Source organism: Penicillium waksmanii, assembly GCF_028829765.1.
Source record: "Penicillium waksmanii strain IBT 27052 chromosome Unknown utg000009l:1.0-4314994.0:1.0-4318279.0, whole genome shotgun sequence".
Taxonomy (NCBI): domain Eukaryota; kingdom Fungi; phylum Ascomycota; class Eurotiomycetes; order Eurotiales; family Aspergillaceae; genus Penicillium; species Penicillium waksmanii.
Window position 1 is genome coordinate 2,584,931 of NW_026643255.1, and position 18,806 is coordinate 2,603,736.

Below are 18,806 nucleotides of genomic sequence, written 5' to 3' on the forward strand. Positions count from 1 at the left end.
TACAATACGCTTAGCCCAGCACAGAAAGAAATCCCCGCTAAGGGCCAAGTCCATCAGAATTGACTTCTCGAGGACCGTGGCCTGCCCCACTAGCTGCGTTCGCGTGGGCCGAGATCCACTGCCACTGCCATTGCCATTGTTCTACGAGTAGTCTTCTCAAGGGGACTAGGACTATAACTCCTGATGTATACCCCAGTTTACCCACTTCTCTTTTCAACCCTCGTCTGCCACCTGCACCTGCACCTGCCACCTGCCACCGCGTGAGGTCGTCGCGCGGGCGCTACCATCCATGCCGGGCTTGCCCTCATTACTTCAACCATGTCGCTGAATGGTCTCTGTCCCACTCCTTTCCTACAGGAGTCTCTATTCCCTTCCACCGGTGGATTCACCGACGGTCGATACTGCGAAACCCTCCAAAATGTCACCTGCTGCTTGCCTTGCCCGCTCGCCGACTGGCGATATGCCGATAGTCAGTCTCTCCTCTCCTCTCCTCTCCATCGCATCTCCTCGCATGCTTTCGCCTCGTCGCGAACCCTTTGCTGACCCCATCACTAGATACTGCGAAAAGGGTAGATGTCGCCAGCTGGATCAGTGTCGCTATTCTACCTCTCTGCGTCTTCCTTCTCGTCTCTTACGCCGTCCTTCCCGTCAAATGGACAAACCGCCACTATCTGAGTATCTGCTTTACACTGGGTATTTGCTGCATGGAGGTAGGCTAGGCCTGACGACTGTTCTCCCGGAAAAACTCCCCGCTAACCACCACAGATCGCTTTCATTATTCCCCTCGGCGCCAAACCCAAGCAATGTTACAACGAAATCACCCCCAATGACATGTACACCGACCTATCCTGCGCCTTTTCAGGCGCATTCCTTCTCTTCGGCGGCTGGCTAGTCGTAATGTGGAGTTTCATCCGAACAATCGCCTTCCACCTCCAAGTATGCTGGGAATTCGTACTCGGCCCAAAATTCATGTGGGGGGGCCTTCCTCTGCGGCTTCGGCATCCCCGCCATCGGACTCACAGTCATGATGATAGTCACAGGCGTCTCCTTCCGCTTCGGCGAAATCTGCCATATTAATATCAAGCACGGCCAGCAGGACTACTGGTTCCCATTAATCGCCTTCTCCGCCGCGGCTCTCATTCTACAGCTCGCGACAATGGCCTACTGCATGCACATCTACCTGCGCTCGCTCTTCGACAAATCCGCCTCTACTACCGACAACAGCTCCGGCATCCCGTCATACACATCCAGCGTCCGCACACAAACAGCCCGCCAGGCCTACCGCCGCGTCAAGCGGGTCGTTCAACTCCAATGGCGTGGCGTCGCGCTCGTCCTAATCATTATCGGAAACGTGATCTTCTTCGCAGTCGTCTTCCTCGATCTGGACCGCGAGGTCGAACCTACACCGGCAAATATGAAAAAAGCCCTTCCATGGCTAATGTGTCTAATGGAAACAGGCGGCAATAAGAACAAATGCATCAATTACGCCTCCTCCCTCGGCCCCAACGAAGCAACCCTCCTCGCAGTCGTTTATCTCCTCTCGCTTGTCGGATTCTGGAACTTCATCCTCTACGTTCGCCCAACTATGTTCTCGGGCTGGCTCGATCTCTGCCGCCGAGGTTTCACCCGACGAAATGACTTCGTTTCTGCAGACGCAGATCGTTACGATTCAAAGGGCTTTGAAATGCTTACAACTACCTCTGTCAAGGGTCCTGATAATTCGTATCAGTCGTATAATATGCGATCGCCCAGCCCCGCACATATGATGGGTTATGGCCACGGCCACGGCCACACCCGGAGCTCCGTCACGAGTCCGGCATTCGACCGTCACGACGGGGATCAGGACCAGGACCATGACCGGAATGTGCATTTCGGGCAGGAGGCGCGGTATGTGCGTCCGTCTATGAGTTTCAGTGGACCCCGGCCACCTAGTGAGTCTGCCGGGGGTCGTGATTGGGATCCCTCGACTACGTTTGCGAGGGGTTATGCACGATAGCCGTTGGGTTTCCCATATGTCGGGAGTTTTTATTTATCTTCTATTTATTTTCTCTTTTCTTTTTCACTACGTACATTTTTGGGGGCTTTGAAATTTTCATTCGAAAATCTTACGAAAAAAGGGTCTAGGGGCGCGCGGAAGAGGAGGCGAACTTGGCGTGTCATCCAGACTACCCTAGCCCAACCCCCCCTGTTCTTGTCTCGGAGTTACGGAAAAGAAATGGTAACGGGCGGCGTACGACTGTGACTGACTGTGACTGTGAGTGTGGCACTGGTATTGGTGTGACTTGTCTATGTATATGGATTTACGATTGGGATAATGTGTATGTATCTTTGGACTTTACTTCAACTTTTCTGTTTCTGTATACTTTCTTGTATAAATGAATCACAGTCCTGAAACGAAACATCTTTCTCCCCTCCCGAGTCCATCACTCAACTCAAGAAAAGAGAATTTCAACCCAAAATCCAGCTGAGCCCAAATGGTCCCTGCTTCGTAGCCTGTCCCAACCGACCGGACCGTCCACGACGATCTCAAACGCAACGAACACGGCATCTTGACCCGCCGCACGGATCAGATAGAATACAGCTAGGCAAGCTTGTAAAAAAAACGAAGAGAATAAACGCGAACAGATACTACGTACCGGACAAAGGGTAGGGTAGGGTAAAAAATTAACCTACCCCTTATCGCGTGCACACCAAGGCCCATTGTAACGCAATCGCGGAGGCTGAGTAAACCCCAATCCCCATCCCACACCCGAAGGCTAAGTTAACTTGGCGATTACACCGATTAAGGCCGGGGCAGTCAGGAGTCAAGCAAGAGTCAGGAGTCAGGACCACCGGCTCCAAACTGACCCCCTCCACTCACCCCACCCATCCTAAACACCAAAGAATTCCCCCACTTCAGTTAGACTTAGACAAATGTACTCCCAGTATGTGAAAGCAAAAAAGGGCCCATCTAGACAACACTGAAACAGTCCCCAGAGATGTCTTGTCTTGGCTTTGGCGTGTCTAGATTAGGTATGGGCATTGTGGATGCCGAACGGGGTAAAAAGGCCGTTCCTGCGTCAGCATTGCCAGCCTCGTTCTCCTCTCGTTTCGTCTCGTTTCGTCTCGTGCGCGGAATAGTACCCTGCATTAGTATTGGTGGACTAACCGTTAGATCGGATCGGGATTGGAGGGGAGCGGGACTAGTATTGTACTACTGGCCTGCTAGCCATAGCAAGACTCCACCTCTTCAACGGGTGTCAGGCTAGCGACGCGTAAGAGTGCTAGTGTGGGTTTTAGTTACGTGGGTGCGTGGCTGGCAGGGCCTTGGATGGAGTTTCTTAGATTATATTGAAGGGGGAGTGTTACTATTAGCTGCGGCTTATAGCTAGAGGGTTGGGATTGGGTGTCTTGCAGAGAAGAGTATAGAAATGCAGGAGTTAATTGTGGCGATAGGTTGTGGTGAGCTACGAGTATGTCGAGGATTTAACTAGGGCTTGATTTGATTTGATTAGAAATGAATTTGCCAAATTCCCTTACAGACAGTAAGCAATTAATTTTTTTTTTTCCTATCACCAATCCTAACTACCATCATTTACTGAGTGCTAGTAGGTATACTTCCCCGCATCACAATACAGCTCGGCTCATCCATGAGCTGGTTCCAACAACCGAACCGAACCAGTCAATTCCATCTGAATATCCATGGATACTCCGTAGATCACATCAAATTCAAGCCCCTTACATTGACCCCACGGGGAATAGAACAGAGTTGGAATGGGGCCATCCCACAACCCCAGCCCAACCCCAGGTACAGAACCCGATCACAAGCCGAAGCGGGGACTCTTCAAATGAAATCGTGCCACTATCCGTAGTACCGTTACCCCATATACCCCATCGATTGAGTAACGGGGGAAAACCTACTTTCTTGCCACCAATCACTATATTCGCGTATACGGGATACGTTGGACGATTTCTTTTCTACCCTGCCTTGAAGTCGTTCGTTGGCCATGGCCATGGCCACCTCGGTCGCCGATCACAAGGCTCTATGTACAGTATGTAGACCTCCCACTGGAGTGGTACTGGAATGAGGGATTTCGAAGAACCTTCCTTCCTTTGCCTAGCTTAGTCTAGTTTGGCTTGGATCACCATCGCCAGCCTCCAGTGCCTGTCGGTTCCGTGTTCTATCCTACGGGGAATCGGTAGCTGCTTACGCAATATAATTTGAATATTAATTTATTTGGACAGGCGAGTTCCGACCGTGGAGATATTGAGGCGTCGCAGGGCGAGGCGAGCCTCCTGGCGTTTTCTACATTATGGCTTGCATTGGCATCATACTGCATGCGCGGTACTGTAGAAGGGCAAGGCTGGCGTGGGTTAGGATGATCTAGAAGACGAACTAACTATGCGGGAGGAAAGTTAACTTGTTTATTAACTTCGACTTTGACTTTGACTTTGAATTTTTACTTTTCCGGGTGCGGTGCCGTAAACCGAGGCTCCCATGTGATTTTCAATCTATCAAACGTGGCCACTAGGAGTAACCTAAACCCAATTCTTTTTAGGTTGAATGGTCTGAGCGTTTTTGCAATACATGCCCTTTTTGGATGATCTACGATTGACGTCGTATGTTGGATGGATATTTTACTTTCACCTTTTCTTTTTATGTACTAGTATTCTATGTATTCTATTCCATCTTCTGTTCTGTTGTGTATTGCATCGTAATTCTGCGGCTGTGTGGTTGCTGTTGTGGGGTTGTCGGTGCTGCAGCGTGCTAGCCTTGGTTATAGTTCGCGGGGTTCGGCGGGGGAGATCATGCCGACTGTTTGGGGAATGATGCAGGCGAGCGGCCTAGAATCCGGGGTTGTTTACCATGTGCGTTTCGGGATTGTTAGGAATGGGCGTTGAGTCATGTTTGGCAGATACTTGCGGGCTAAGATTGATCTGGCTACTAACTTGTGAGAGGTAAAGAGAGACAAAGGCTCATCGGACGGATAGAAGCTGATGACATGGCTTCAAGAATTTGGTCTTTTGGTTTGCTGTGGTCTGGCGGAGAGATGGCTTGATTCAATCGGGTGTCATTTCTCTCTTCAATACTTATACCAGAGGAATTTCCCTAAGAGCACATGATTGATTACTCTTAGGGCGTAGCTTTGAGGAAAATTGCAGAGCGGGGTCAATTAAATTGAATTCAAGTTTGTGAATTGGATTCTTAAGGCAAGAAATAATAGTAACATATTAGCTTGATAGTACTGAAGGCCTCTTTCGTTTCCACCTATACATACATGCACATTCAAGTTCAAGGACTGAAGAGCTCAGTGTCCGGCCTGCTGTTCCGTTTTGGAGTCTCATCTCGTAATCTTCGAAGGTTTTGCATATTCTTTTTATCTATTTCTCTACGCGAGGGGGGGAGAGTTTTTTGTATCGCTATTAACCTGAAGTGTTACAGCACTGCTTGGTACACATCAGAGATGATTTGTTTCTCCACTCAACACCATCGCCAGACGTCCGCACGCTCTGTTTGAACATATTTTCATGGCAATATATAAATCTAAATTTTAAAAGCAGCAGAATTTTGGCTCCCAAATTAGGAGTTTTCGGCTTCTTTTAACTACTGGGAATCATAAAGCTCACAGTACTTGTCAAGCTCTTAGCTAGGATATAACTAGATTCGATCATACTAGTACCTCACCTGGGCAGTAAATCCTACAATCATGGAATATTGCTTTTCGTCCATAGACTTGAATTTGACCTTTCTCACTTTCCACGAAAGTATCATTCGGTTTTATGGTGCACAACTAACATAAGATAATTCAAGTCACGCTTCCAAACTACCAACCTGCTCTTGTGTTGATGAAAGAAAAAGGCCTACTGGTCTCACTGTAATTACCCTCAGTCGCGAATACCAAAAGACTCGGCTATTAGCGTCAGGTGACGAGAACAAAACTATGTAAAACGCTTCATCTCCTTTCTGATCCTTCGCCCGTCATCTCCGCACCATCAAAATGTCTACCCGAGGACGGCCCAATGGCAGCCGCCTCCGCCCAACAACCCCAACAGATCCAACTCTCGAAACTCACCCCGTGCCAAAGTATCGCAACTTTTCTCCGCGATCATTTGGACAAGGTGCTATATCAGATTTGCCCTTCCGACACCTAGACGAGCTGGATGCGCTCTCCGAGTCAGCCGCAGAAACCCCAGAGTACACCGGACCATTCGATAACACAGCGCGCCGTCTGCTCGAACAAGTACAATTTTACGAGAAACTCTACACTGAACAACAAGAATACCTAGGCTATGACTATACCTGGGGTTTCTGGGTTTTCGTCACCGACTATTCTCCCGAAACCCTCGAGAATATCCCACGGGCAATGAAAAACCTCGTCAGGACCGTCGAACGACACTTACGATCTAATAAAAAGGTCTACATGGATGAAGTAGCCCGTCGCTTCAAGCTAGACGTGATTCAAGATGAACAGATTCTCTCCGGTACCTCAGATGATCGGATCAGAGAAGAGTTTAGATCTCAACTTCGGACTCTTCACTCATTCTCTGATGGTTTTCCATGGCCCCCGGCGCGGAATATGGTTTGCTTGGTTCTTGATGGGGAAACCGCTTCGATGCTTGCTAGTCTCGAGTTTGTAGAAGTAGAGGGTGATCGTGATCATCTAGAAGAGTATAGGGCATTTGAGGGCAAGAATATTAAGGTGGTGGATTCTTCGTGGAGTTGCCAACCTTTGGAGTGGTGGCCAGATACTAATTCCACGCATGCGCGCGCGTATCGTGGCGTGGACCAGTGCCCTATTGTTTTCTTGCGTGACCTATATTTTGATATCACTTTGGGATGCAGTGATACTATGAGAGATCTATACCCTTTGCATGACCGATGTTACTGAATTAAAGGCATAATCTGAGTCCAATCGGGTGATGAGCAAATGTCATTTTTCTTTTATGCCCAGGTGTGCGGTAATCGGCACTGGAAGAATATTTCTTAGGATTCTGAATCAAAAGAAGCCGAAGTTCGTAGGTTGGTTTCCGACAATATACTATCGGTTCAAGTTTCGCTCGGCGACCCGGTAATGCTCTTGGTAGTCCTGTTTGCATCATTCATCAATCTCCAACTTGAAGAACTTGATGCTATCTTCATCCATGGATGTATCTACCTGACCGCCGGTAAGCAAGCCGAAGTTATTAGATTCAATCGAAACTAGTTAATTTGATCCCCTAGTCTAATCGAATACAAGCTTCCCGGGGTATCTGGGTGTACCTTGTAGCTACTATTTGTTCTGATAATATCGGGTCGAGATAAGGCCACAACTAGCGGTCAAGCCTAAACCCCAATGTTGCGACCACAAGCCTTTTTCGAGGTACTCGCGGCAATCCAAGTGACCCTGGCCTTGCATATGCATAGCGACAGTTACAGCAATGGAGATCCCAAGAGATCTGAGAAAGTTCCGTGCTTCGAACACCCTAGTGGAGCCGATTGGTTTGAAGAGAGAGCAGTTTTTAGAGCTGACTCTCACTTCCACCAGCTATCTGCTAAGCTCTACTCAGTATGTAACTTAAAATTGAATTAGAACAATCATGATTATGTCCTAGTATACACCCACTGCCCAGATAAAGACTTGGATTGCATCATCCAAGTATCCGACGTCACCGCGGCAGAAGGCGGAGAGGGCGCTTAGCTCCCGAGCTGGAAAGCACAGGTAACACACAACTTCATCCCCGCTCCCCAGCCTCCTTCACGACCTCTTTTTTTTCTTCTCTCGTGTCCTCTCTTCTTCCTTGCTCTCCTCTATACCTAGGCTCTCTCTACTCTGATTCTTCATATCTATTCCCCTTCCCCTCGACACCCCAAAGAGTCACCTCCATGGCTCCTCCTCCTTCCGCCAACCTGCCTCTGGTCGAGAGGCTCAAAGCTCTGGCCCAGACCCTGCAGTAAGTTTTTTCTATCCCTAGCTTAGCTCATGCAGATGCGTGAAGCTTCAATGGATGCTGTTTCAGTGCTGACCCGATCTCTTTCTGCAGGTTTGCCTGGTTTGTCGGGTATGTCGACCTTCGGATCTCATCGACAATTGCATGTGGAATTTAGAATCGCTGACCGGATTTAGACACTTGACGCTTCTCATCTCGGTTTTCCGCTACTCTCTGTCCTTTATCACCTTCAACTTCTACTCCTCGTGGGCCGTTTTCTCTTATCGTCTTGCCTTCGTCTCCGCCGCCGTCACCTATGGAATCGTCGTTTACAAGGGCCACTTTGCCCGCGGTGTGCAGGGCAGTATTCCTCAGATCGTGACCAAGCTCATCTCCGATGAGAACGTGCAGTACCTAGGTGAGTTTGCGCTTTCTTCGGCAATATCCGCTCGCATGTGAAGGAACCAGACAAACTCATTTTTGATATCTCTCTCACAGGCATGGCTCTCGTCTGGCTGTACTCCCGCCAGCTCATTCTCGCCCTTCTGCCCTTCAGCGTTTACTCCGTCTTCCATGTGGCTACCTACAGCCGCATGTACCTGATCCCGACCCTCCAGCCCCAGGCCCAGGCCCAAGGCGCCAGCCCTACCTCGCCCGGCTCCCCCAACTCCAAGCCCGCCGGCAAGCAGAGCGCTCTCGCCGAGACCATTGGCCGTTTCATCAAGCAGTACTACGATGCCAGCATGGGCGTTGTTGCCACCCTTGAGATCGCCCTGCTTGTCCGTCTGGTTTTGTCCGCTGTCACCTTCTCCAAGGGCAGCTGGGTTCTCCTGATTGTCTACCTTTCCTTCTTCCGCGCCCGCTACGCTCAGAGCTCCTTCGTCCAGCAGGCTGTTCGTCAGCTCGTCGCCCGCGCTGATGCATCCCTCTCCCACCAGAGCACTCCCCCTCAGGTCCGCCAGGGCTGGGAGGGCTTCAAGGGCGTCGTGCGCCAGGGCTACGAGGCTACTGATATTACCCGCTACATCTCTGGATCTACCGCCGCCAAGAAGCCGCAGTAAATGACTGCGAGAGATAGGTGATTGGCTGGGCACTGTCTATGAGAATGAAGTTGGTAAATGTCTTTTGATCATGGATAGTTGCAGCCAGTCAAGTCTTGAATTGGAAATTGGAAATTGGAACTCGCAATGGAACGCAGTGCCACCAAGAGAAAATGTTGAGAATCGCGACTGTGAAAGCCTGGGGCTCGGTTCACCTTAAGGAGGCCCCGGCTCCGAAATCCCCAGTTTATGAAAGGAGAGAGAGGTGCGAAGCAGTGAATTGAACGAATTGTGTGTCAGTATGGAAATGTGGAGATAGTCTCTGTAGAAAGAGGCGGACGGGTAGGATCAATCCCGACCATGATGAAGCTATACGCAACGCAACGCCATGCCCTTTGTTTATTTTTTTATTTATTTTTCTTTTGTTTGTCCTCTTTGTCTCTAGAAACTCGCGAAGCATTGTTTTTGTACCTGTCTTAACTTGATTGCAATCGACTCTCGGATATTCACGATAACGAAGTCTTTATTTGCGGACGCGTCATCTTGAACTAAACTGTAGTCGGGTATCGTTGTATTTGCGCTGAAGCTCGTCTTGAAACAGGCTCGGAGGATAATTGTCACGAAGCCTTATGGCAAAGACTTGAACAATGTCGTAATGAAATGATGCAATACCCCATTCTCTCAATCCTTTGACAGTTTGGCTTCGTTTTGGCTATGCCACACATTCAAGTCGCTGGATGTGATTACTAGTAGAATAAATTCGCCTACGGGTGGAAAATTGATGCCAGCGGGCATTGCATTCTAGTTCCTATCATCTACTTCTGAACTAACCAGCAGATCCCTCGCTGTGGAGTGGAGAATCAAGCACATCTTGAACTTTGGTTGTTTTTGGAAACGCCGTGAAAGATAGCGTGCCGCCAGGTTCCCCATAGAAATCTATCTGCACGGGATAACTGACAACAATTAACGAGGCCAACCTCACAGCTGATCACTTCGCATGTCCCAGGTCGGGCACCTGTAAAAGGCAGCAGGCGACTCGCGTTCCTCGCTTCCACCACCGATGTATTCCGTGGTCTCTTTGTAACTCCTCTCCTTCAAACTGGCAAAATTTCGCTCAGAAAGTTCCTCCTCAGACATGACATACTCGGAATTATTAATTCCGGCATTAAAACGCCCACGGGCGTCCAGATCATCAGGGACCTCATAGTCCTCCCACTCGTCAATAGGATCCCTTGCCCACAAGTTGAAAAAGATCAACAGGGTGACGACCCGCTCCGAGGTTGACCCATCGTGTGACGATGATACATGTGGTTTCGTATCCATCGTCGTCAACAAACTCGTGAGCCTCTAGCCGGCAAATCGAGTCACAAGAGCGGTATCTTTGCTGGTGGTAGTGCCGATATTCTTCTCAGTGAAAGGAAAAAAGAAAATGAAAGGAAAATACAGGTTCTGAATTTTTGGTTTGGGGTCCGATAGTATGCCGTAGAGAGTGAGCTGGAGGATGTCAGGAGCACAACTAGGCCATAAAATTGGCCAATCTTGTTGTTTTCTGAGCGTGTTCGATGTTGCGTGATATCGTTCCTATTTTCGTACATTTGGCTTGTTCTCGGGGTTGCTGTGTTTTGAAAAGCCTTTGCTAATATTGGCATTGGCATTGGAATTGCAATCCTCACTCAATAGCATACCTTAGGGGCCATGGATGTAGATGCAAAAGTTTGAAACTTCCTATTGCCCGCCATTATCGACCGCCTTCTAATGGCAGACTAGTAGCTACCTGATATGGAAAAAGTTGGCCAATATATTCCATCTTAGGTAGCTACCTGTTTCCCTTGAGAAGACAGAGATCCGGGAGGTCAACAAGGGGTTTCCAACTTTTGCAACACCACCGTCGAAGTACATGGGAAGTATGGAAAGTTAAAGTTGGCGGCTCTTTGTTCATTAGTCATCAACCATGATGACGCAGTTTCTGCCTGAGGCGCCAAGGCGGTGTTTTCTTTTCTCCGCCCGAAAGTCAAATTCAAAATTGGTGATTGAGCGAATTATTATTGCTTCGGGTCGAGATTCGATGACATTCGTCTTCCACCTTAACCCCCTCACCCCCGTCTTTCTCGTCACTCTTTAGACCTCTTCCTATTCCACCGGGGGTGCTCCTCTCCTTTCAAGGCATCCCCTCCATACCCTCTCCCTTTGGTCCCGATCGTCGCGGGAGCGCAGCGTCTCGGCCCTTGCCATGAGCCTGACCTCGCGAGTGTTCGGGCTGTTCTCGACAACAGCGAATTCCGACCCAGCGACCACCTCTTCAACCGACTTGTCCACTTCCACTACCCACGTCCCACCTTCGTCCATACCCGGTCACAAGAATGAGGTGACCTCCGGCGCATCCCGATATGCCCAGAGCAGCGTGATGTTGGAGGAAGAAGAACCCCGTCCGCCATATCTTCATGTACGATCAATCCTCAGCGGCAATACTGCGGTGCACAAAAATCCCAATTCCCACAAATGCTAATGCGATATCTTTCTATAGGCGATGCTGGCAGGTGGAATCGGAGGCTCATGTGGCGACATGCTGATGCATTCATTGGATACGGTTAAGACCAGGCAGCAGGGCGATCCGACCTTCCCACCCAAGTACACGTCGATGGCCTCGTCATATTCAACCATCTATCGCCAAGAAGGATTAGTTCGAGGTCTATACAGTGGCGTGACGCCCGCTTTCTGGGGCTCCTTCCCAGGCACCGTGATCTTCTTCGGAGTCTACGAATTCACAAAACGATTGATGTTGGATTCGGGGATCAACCCCAGCCTTGCGTATCTTTCCGGTGGTTTCTTCGCAGATTTGGCTGCTTCGGTGGTTTACGTTCCGTCCGAGGTTCTCAAGACCCGACTTCAACTGCAAGGCCGATACAACAACCCCCACTTCAATTCGGGATACAACTATCGCAGCACGGGCGATGCCCTCCGAACCATTGTCCGCCAGGAGGGCTTTCCCGCCCTCTTCCACGGCTACAAGGCCACCATCTTCCGCGACCTACCTTTCTCCGCGCTTCAATTCGCTTTCTACGAACAGGAGCAAACTATGGCCAAGGAGTGGGTTGGCAAGCGAGATATTGGTTTAGGACTGGAGATTGCGACTGCCGCTACTGCCGGTGGTATGGCTGGAGTGATCACCTGTCCCTTGGATGTGGTCAAGACCCGCATCCAAACGCAAAAGAATATCCCAGAGAGCTCCTCGAGTTCATCGGGTGCGAAACACTCCCACGACCACGCACCCAAGGAAAGTCCTCGACCGCACGCGCCAGGTTCATCACATTCCCAAAGTTCACGCTCACACTCCCGACCGATTTCGACCTCCTCCCCTTCAACCTCGGTGGTACCCCCTGGGGCTCCTCGATTAGATACATCGTCTGTGTTCACCGGGTTGAAAATGATCTACCGAACCGAGGGACTTGCGGGGTGGTTCCGGGGCGTGGGCCCACGCGGTGTGTGGACCAGTATCCAGAGCGGGACTATGCTGGTCATGTACCAGTATCTGCTCAAACAACTCGAGACATACCACGGCGTAGAGGACTGGTCTCCTCTGTGATTGAAGCATGAAGCACACTTCACTCTCTGCATTAACCGGCTTTCATCTGGGTGGCGTTATTCTGGAATCCATTGTATTCTCTTTTTTTGGATCGGGGCGGAAGAAGGAGGAGCCATATTTGTTTTGCGCGTTGTACATCACCAGCTCCCATCCTTGTTCTTGTGATAGACTAGACGGGCCACGAAGCCCACCTGTACCATATTACTCTCAGCTACATGAAATCTGTATAAATAATCATATTACTGTTAAGTTACCTTGGACGATATATAATATACATAATGCCCTGGAACAAACGAAGTTGGATAAAGGGATTGATTCAATACGGATGTCTCAAACAGTCCATCGCAATCTTGGAAGGAGCAACACGACTCTCACCGAAATTCCTATTTGAAATGTAAAGCCAACACTGAGGTCGCCTTCCCCTCTGTGCAGTGTCGAGGGTGAACCAGGTCGGTATAGACTCCCATCGGCATTCAAGTTTGATCCAGATTTTCTCCGGCTTAAGAGGGTCCTCCCGAGGGACTCGGAGGAGGACCTCTAGTTCCTTCAACAAAGCCTCACCTATTCTCGTCCCATAAGCTCGACCAAACCCTCCAGTTTGAAAGGGGTGCCTGCCGCTTTCCGAAATCCACTTTGGTCAAATCGGATTTTCTTCTGGCGCGCCGATGCTGCCGTGACTCGTGGTAATATGGATTTTGTATACGATCGCACCGCTAGAGCAAGGCTAGAGCCTCCGTCCTGTGGCCTGCTATTGGCGTTTCTGTAATGACATCTCATCAAGGTCTTCTTCTAGCAGTTCTCTTTGACCCTCTAGGAAATTCAACTTTTCCTTTGTGACCTTAGTGCTGTGAAAGAACGGAGCAAATTCGGCTTGCAATTCGGCGAGTGTGAGGTTATTCCCATCCTGCGCTTCGACAAGTCCATCCCGGACATATTGGATGTACAATAGGTCGCATTTGTATTCTTTGATTGTCTGTTCAAGTAAGAGGCTGATCGGCTAGCCTCGATCCCTGTAGATACGTGGGTCCAATTTGCTGTTGAGATTCTTCTCGATTGTACTTGTAGACTTCTGGCATTCAATTTTTTCCGGCAGAAGATTTGGGAGGAAAGAGTAACCCAGAGTAATCATGGATGTTTGTATGGTAGTAGTGGATCACATGATCCACAGCGTATGGAGATCACCGTACAGTTCACACCCCAGGATATTATATTACGGATAATCGTCCTTCGGAACTAATACTTGCTAGTTCAAAAGAATTAAATAAATTGAATCAATACTCGCAACACCCGTTCTGCACTTTGAATTCGCAGATATAGTAAGATATTCCGCATGGATGACTTCATTCTCGTGAGGAATCCCCAAACGCGCTAGCGTGTTTTGTTTTGGTGATCGCGCGTAAACAAGCCAAACGCCCCCCCCAGTCCAATCCACTTCAATCCAATCCCCAATTCCCCTCCTTGCATCTCCACGCTCCCCTCCTCTATTATCTACCTTTTTGCCTCGCGCATTGGTCCACTTTACCATTACTTCTGGCGGGTTTTCCATCATATTCAATATTTCACTATGTCCAGTGGCCTCCCCACCCTCAACCGGCTGCGCAAGCCGGAGCTAATTGAGATCGCCGAGCGAACCAAGCTCACCGAGTATGTTGATGTTGATGTTTACTATCCAATTGCCTCTATCGCGCACGCGCGCAACCCCGAAATTCCGATCAAAAGATACCTTGTCATCTTTACCTGTACTCTAAGGCTAATCATCTGATCTTCTGTATCACAGCGTCTCCGATTTAAACAAGGGCGATCTCGCCGTCGCGTTGGACAAGCACCTCAGCGATAACCAAGCCACTCTATCTAATGACAAGAAGCTCGCCGACTACTTCAAGCGCCTAGCTGCGCCCGCGCGCGGAGAATCCCCCGTCAAGCGCGAACCCAGAGTTGAACTCGGCTCCCCCCGCGTCGGAGAAGAAGACGCCTGGTCGCAAACCCAAGCAACGCGAGACTGCCAGCAGGTAAGAACCATCCCACCTCGGCCAAGTTTGTCGCAAACAACTAACAAACTGCGACAGCGAGTCCGAAGATGCCGCCAAATCCCCCGCATTCAAGACTCCCTTGACCAAGGCGCAAGCCTCAGTCGCACGCTCCTCGTCGCGCGTGCGATCCGTCATTGAATCCACAACCCAACAGCTTCCCCCATCCCCGGCCATCGTGACCGACGCAATTGACCGCCAAACAGCGCGTATGCGCGAGGGTCTCGAGACGGCATGGACAGATTCGGGTGTCGTGGAGTACCAGCACGCCGTGCGCTCCGCGCTAAGCAGCCTCAAGGCCGTTGAAACCATCGTCCTCCTCCTAGAGGGCGGAAGTATGCTGAAAGAGCTGGTTCCGTTGCGCTATCTGACTACCACCCCGGCCGTTGACGCGATTCTCCTCCCTTCAATTTCGATCAAGGTTCCCGATCTATTTGTCTTATTGAGCGGGTCATTCTGGGCTCCCTTTACGCTGTGGTTGCTGTCTGGTCTGATTCTGCCTTTGGTCGCGGCTTATTTCATTAATCTGAGCTATCAAGCTGCTACCGGTGGTTCAGGTGTGCGTCGTGGTCGTTCTTCCGCTGCGTCTGATCGCGCGAGCTTTGATCCGCTCACGTTCAATATTGCCAAGGCTTTGCTTGTTTACAAGGTTTATGTTGATCACTTTGGCTTCTTTGATTTGTTCAGTCACTATACCATCGCCAAGGTTAATGTCTCCGTGCCCGGTGGCTGGGGTGGTATGCTGACTGGTACCGCTATTGGAGTTATCGGAACTCTTTATGAGGCTATTTTGCGCCGCCAATAGGTCGTGTGAGGTGCTGTTGGTTGGTGCTGAATAAAACGGTTGTTTTTACTTTCGTCTGCCTCGGGGCTGTACAGGAGGTCGAGCTGGGCTTGCAGACTGGGATGAGAGGTTTTTTTTTTGTTATGGTAGTGCGCTGACGGGATGTGAATCTGCTTTTTGTTTTGTTTTTTCACCCTATGTTTCACGTGTTTCGAAAGTCCCCTCCCCTAAGTGTCGTTGTCTGCTACTCTGTTATGTACCACTCTGGTTATATCAGATTCGGATCGGTTTCTCTGTTGGATGATATCCTCTTGTTTTTTTGAAGGCGTGTCGTGGGTTTTCTCCTGTCCTCGTCGTGACCTTATGCTACGTTTACCTTATGTTTCCTGCGAATTAATGCGCCACACCGAGTTTTTGGTTCGAGTGTTAGTGTTTGGGATATGCGACGATGCGATATACGATATGCGATATTTGCTTCTTGTTCTTCTCCTATGGTTCCCCCTCCCCCTCCCTTCAAGTTTTCTTCATGCTCCCTTTATTACATTCTTGGTCTCTTGTTTCAGCCAGAGAAGGCGCCTGGGTTTGGGATTCTTAGTATTCTGGTCTTGGTTTAAGTTTTTGGGGGTCTCCTCTTGTAATGCGTTTGGAAGTACTTTATTTCATTTTAGTTTTCTTTCTTCCTTGATCGAGTCTATGGGATACCTAGTAGGAAGGCAGGGGTATCAATGAGCAAAGTATAGTAGTAGACAACCAAGAGATTTTATCTTTCACCATTATATCATATCACATCGCCTCGCCTCGCACTGAACAGACATAGCTCATATACTAGTTACCTCTTAGCTCGTAACTATTAACCTCATCGTTTCAATCTCTCCGCCAATTCCACCGTGAATAGCACCGGCACCGACGTCTCGACCGATACCACGTCAGCACGAATATGATTGCTAGTCGAAAGCTGTCCTCCAATTTCAGTATGCCAGTCCTCCACATCCCATTCAAAGCCATGCGTGGTAATCGATGCCGGTGCCGAGAGCGGGATAATACCGATATTCTCTTCGAACAGATATTCCGGAGAATCATCAGCACTGTCAGTCTCAGTGGCGGAGCCTTGGTCCTGGTCCCGCTTTCGCTTCCGTGATTCAAGTGTGTCATCGCATTCTGATTGCTGGATATCAGCCTGGGGACGTTTCGTGGCCGGCGTGTGGATTATATTCTTCCCCTTCTGTAGAACGAATGTGATGCTTTCTTCGGAGACGAGGTAGAGATTACCGCCAGAAGCTTGGTTTGGCTTTGAGCTTGAGTTTGTGTTGATCTTCTTATCTTGGCTCGAGTCCTGTTTAGATTCGCGTAGTTCACGCTGCGTCTGCGTCATCATGTATAGATGGTGGATTTGTGAGAATGCTTGGTCGACGCGGCCGCCAAGACCGCCCAGGATGACCATTTCCAATGTCGAGTTTGCGTTCAGGCCGGGGTTTTTTGCCTGCTCGCGGGGAGATGCGATGATCTCTGAAGCGTGCTCGTTGAGATATTTCAGACATTTGGTGAAATCTGTCGAGTATTGGTCTGGATCTTTATTGATTGGGACACCAAGCTTTTCATAGTGCTCCTTTACTGCTGGCTTGAGAGAATCCAAGTCACCCATTATCCTGTCTGGGAGCTGATAAAAGGGGTCAGTTTTTATGTATGGTGATGTGCCAAGATATATGTCTCCGGGGAGTACTAGGATACACCAAGCTCGAAAGACTGGAGTAAATCCTTTTCGTCCGATTTATATCAGACCGGAGGAGTGCTTCCCATGCAGAAAAAACTTACAACTGTAGATTCTTTCCCATGATGTTTCAACATGTCATATAGACGGTTTGCCCCGCCATCAGCACAAATGATGTAGGAAGCTGCGAAATATTAGATCTCCATGATTCAAAATGCGAAAACCCTTCAAATTACTCTCAACGCGTATGCGCATTGCTAGGGTGAATCGGGAGCTAGGACTGTTTGCTCACCATGTTCACTTAATACCCCAAAGGCCGTTTCGTTGATTGGCTGGTTCAACACCAGCAAGGCATATGGCGAGGCATGACCACCCGGACGAAAGAACTGGCTAGGATCCCACTCCATGATTCAATAAAGAGGGGTAGTTCCTATTCCCCCTCCGCGGAGTGTAAGAAAATGCCGAAGATGCCGAAGCTTTGTGTCTCACGGTGTAGAAATGGCCTGGAAAGATGTTGCCGCAGTGGGAGCAACGTGACTGGTGCACCACTGGCGCGGCCCGCCAACCTCAGGCCGAAATCCCGAAATCCACTCTTCTTCCACCAACTTCTCCGTTCCGCTTCCTCTTCCCTCTCCCTCCCTTCTTGCGTCGTCTGGAGGTCCTTCGCGGTCTCAATTCACATCTCACTCGCTTCACCTCATCATGTTTCGCCCCGCCGTACGAGCGCTTGCCCGCGCACCCATCGCCACGCCCTGTGGCCCAGCCAGCAGACGATTGATAAGCACCGGTCCTACCAAGTCGAGAAGCTGGAAGAACACCGTCCTCCGACTTGGTCTGGCTGGTGGTGCGATCTACTACTACAACACTAGCAGCGCATTCTCCAAAGAGCCCCAATGTATGTCCTCCGCGGCAGGCCCTTCCCTTCCTCCACGACCGGCACCCGGGATGCGGACGCAAACCGAGCCCGGATAATCGCATCCCGGCGCCAATGGCTTATTTGATTCACTCGAACCCTCGTACTAACGACCATGTTCGCAACACAGTCTCCATCCTCGCCAAGACCCAACAAGACAATGCCAACGCCTCGTCCGAAACCCTCGACTCCATCACCCCGAAGATCCGCGAAGAGCGAGCCGCAGCCCGAAAGGCTAGCGTGAACCCGGAAGAGCTCGAGAAGGAGGCTGGCCAAGAAGCCGCCTTCAACCCGGAGACCGGCGAGATCAACTGGGACTGCCCTTGCCTGGGTGGTATGGCGCATGGTCCTTGCGGAGAGGAGTTCAAGGCCGCGTTCAGCTGCTTCGTGTACTCGGAGGAGGAGCCTAAGGGCATTGACTGCATTGAGAAGTTCCAGTACGTGTTGAAGAGCTGATATAAAACCGTTGGCCTGGGGTTGAATTCCACATACTAATTCGATTGTAGGGGCATGCAAAATTGCTTCCGCGCACACCCCGACGTGTACGGTGCCGAACTGGAGGACGAGGAGGAGGCTGAGGCTGCTGAGGCCGGTGCTCCCGCTCCCGCTCCCTCTTCCGAGCGGCCCGCTGCTGTCGCCGCTGATATCGATGCCCCTTCTCAATCCGAGGTGAAGGCCGACGAAGCAGAGAAGGTCGACTCCACTGAGCCCGAGTTTTTGGTTCCCAAGGCTGCTCACGATGCCGAGACCAAGAACCAGGAGGCCCAGAAGACTGAGAACTGAGTCAATGTCTAATTTTTCAAAGTTTCTCTAAGTTCTTCTTGACCCCACCCGAAGAGGTCGGTATACCGTGAAGTCCGGTTT

At 50.0% G+C, this 18,806-nt stretch overlaps 8 protein-coding genes across 8 annotated transcripts; 6 read left to right on the forward strand and 2 right to left on the reverse strand.

Annotated features, from left to right (window-relative positions):
- Window positions 1–318: 318 nt before the first annotated feature.
- On the forward strand, window positions 319–1,996 carry gprM (the record flags this gene model as incomplete). The annotated part of the gene is made up of 4 exons (XM_057270523.1): window positions 319–469; window positions 556–710; window positions 766–894; window positions 938–1,996. The coding sequence occupies 4 exons, from the start codon at window positions 319–321 to the stop codon at window positions 1,994–1,996; spliced, it is 1,494 nt and encodes a 497-aa protein (XP_057117697.1).
- Window positions 1,997–5,978: 3,982 nt separating this feature from the next.
- Window positions 5,979–6,869, forward strand: N7481_011305 (uncharacterized protein; the record flags this gene model as incomplete). The annotated part of the gene is made up of 1 exon (XM_057270524.1): window positions 5,979–6,869. One exon carries the CDS (start codon window positions 5,979–5,981, stop codon window positions 6,867–6,869), a length of 891 nt encoding a protein of 296 aa, XP_057117698.1.
- A 974-nt stretch (window positions 6,870–7,843) lies between these two features.
- Window positions 7,844–8,948, forward strand: N7481_011306 (uncharacterized protein; the record flags this gene model as incomplete). The annotated part of the gene is made up of 4 exons (XM_057270525.1): window positions 7,844–7,911; window positions 8,002–8,019; window positions 8,085–8,305; window positions 8,386–8,948. 4 exons carry the CDS (start codon window positions 7,844–7,846, stop codon window positions 8,946–8,948), a joined length of 870 nt encoding a protein of 289 aa, XP_057117699.1.
- A 957-nt stretch (window positions 8,949–9,905) lies between these two features.
- On the reverse strand, window positions 9,906–10,250 carry N7481_011307 (uncharacterized protein; the record flags this gene model as incomplete). The annotated part of the gene is made up of 1 exon (XM_057270526.1): window positions 9,906–10,250. The coding sequence occupies one exon, from the start codon at window positions 10,248–10,250 to the stop codon at window positions 9,906–9,908; it is 345 nt and encodes a 114-aa protein (XP_057117700.1).
- Window positions 10,251–11,157: 907 nt separating this feature from the next.
- Window positions 11,158–12,510, forward strand: N7481_011308 (putative mitochondrial carrier protein; the record flags this gene model as incomplete). The annotated part of the gene is made up of 2 exons (XM_057270527.1): window positions 11,158–11,370; window positions 11,452–12,510. 2 exons carry the CDS (start codon window positions 11,158–11,160, stop codon window positions 12,508–12,510), a joined length of 1,272 nt encoding a protein of 423 aa, XP_057117701.1.
- Window positions 12,511–14,074: 1,564 nt separating this feature from the next.
- On the forward strand, window positions 14,075–15,342 carry N7481_011309 (uncharacterized protein; the record flags this gene model as incomplete). Its single annotated transcript, XM_057270528.1, has 3 exons — window positions 14,075–14,154; window positions 14,288–14,519; window positions 14,581–15,342. The coding sequence occupies 3 exons, from the start codon at window positions 14,075–14,077 to the stop codon at window positions 15,340–15,342; spliced, it is 1,074 nt and encodes a 357-aa protein (XP_057117702.1).
- An 835-nt stretch (window positions 15,343–16,177) lies between these two features.
- N7481_011310 (thiamine diphosphokinase) lies at window positions 16,178–17,436 on the reverse strand (the record flags this gene model as incomplete). Its single annotated transcript, XM_057270529.1, has 3 exons — window positions 16,178–16,978; window positions 17,101–17,213; window positions 17,322–17,436. The coding sequence occupies 3 exons, from the start codon at window positions 17,434–17,436 to the stop codon at window positions 16,178–16,180; spliced, it is 1,029 nt and encodes a 342-aa protein (XP_057117703.1).
- Window positions 17,437–17,731: 295 nt separating this feature from the next.
- Window positions 17,732–18,725, forward strand: N7481_011311 (coiled-coil-helix-coiled-coil-helix domain-containing protein; the record flags this gene model as incomplete). The annotated part of the gene is made up of 3 exons (XM_057270530.1): window positions 17,732–17,924; window positions 18,073–18,379; window positions 18,449–18,725. 3 exons carry the CDS (start codon window positions 17,732–17,734, stop codon window positions 18,723–18,725), a joined length of 777 nt encoding a protein of 258 aa, XP_057117704.1.
- Window positions 18,726–18,806: the final 81 nt, after the last annotated feature.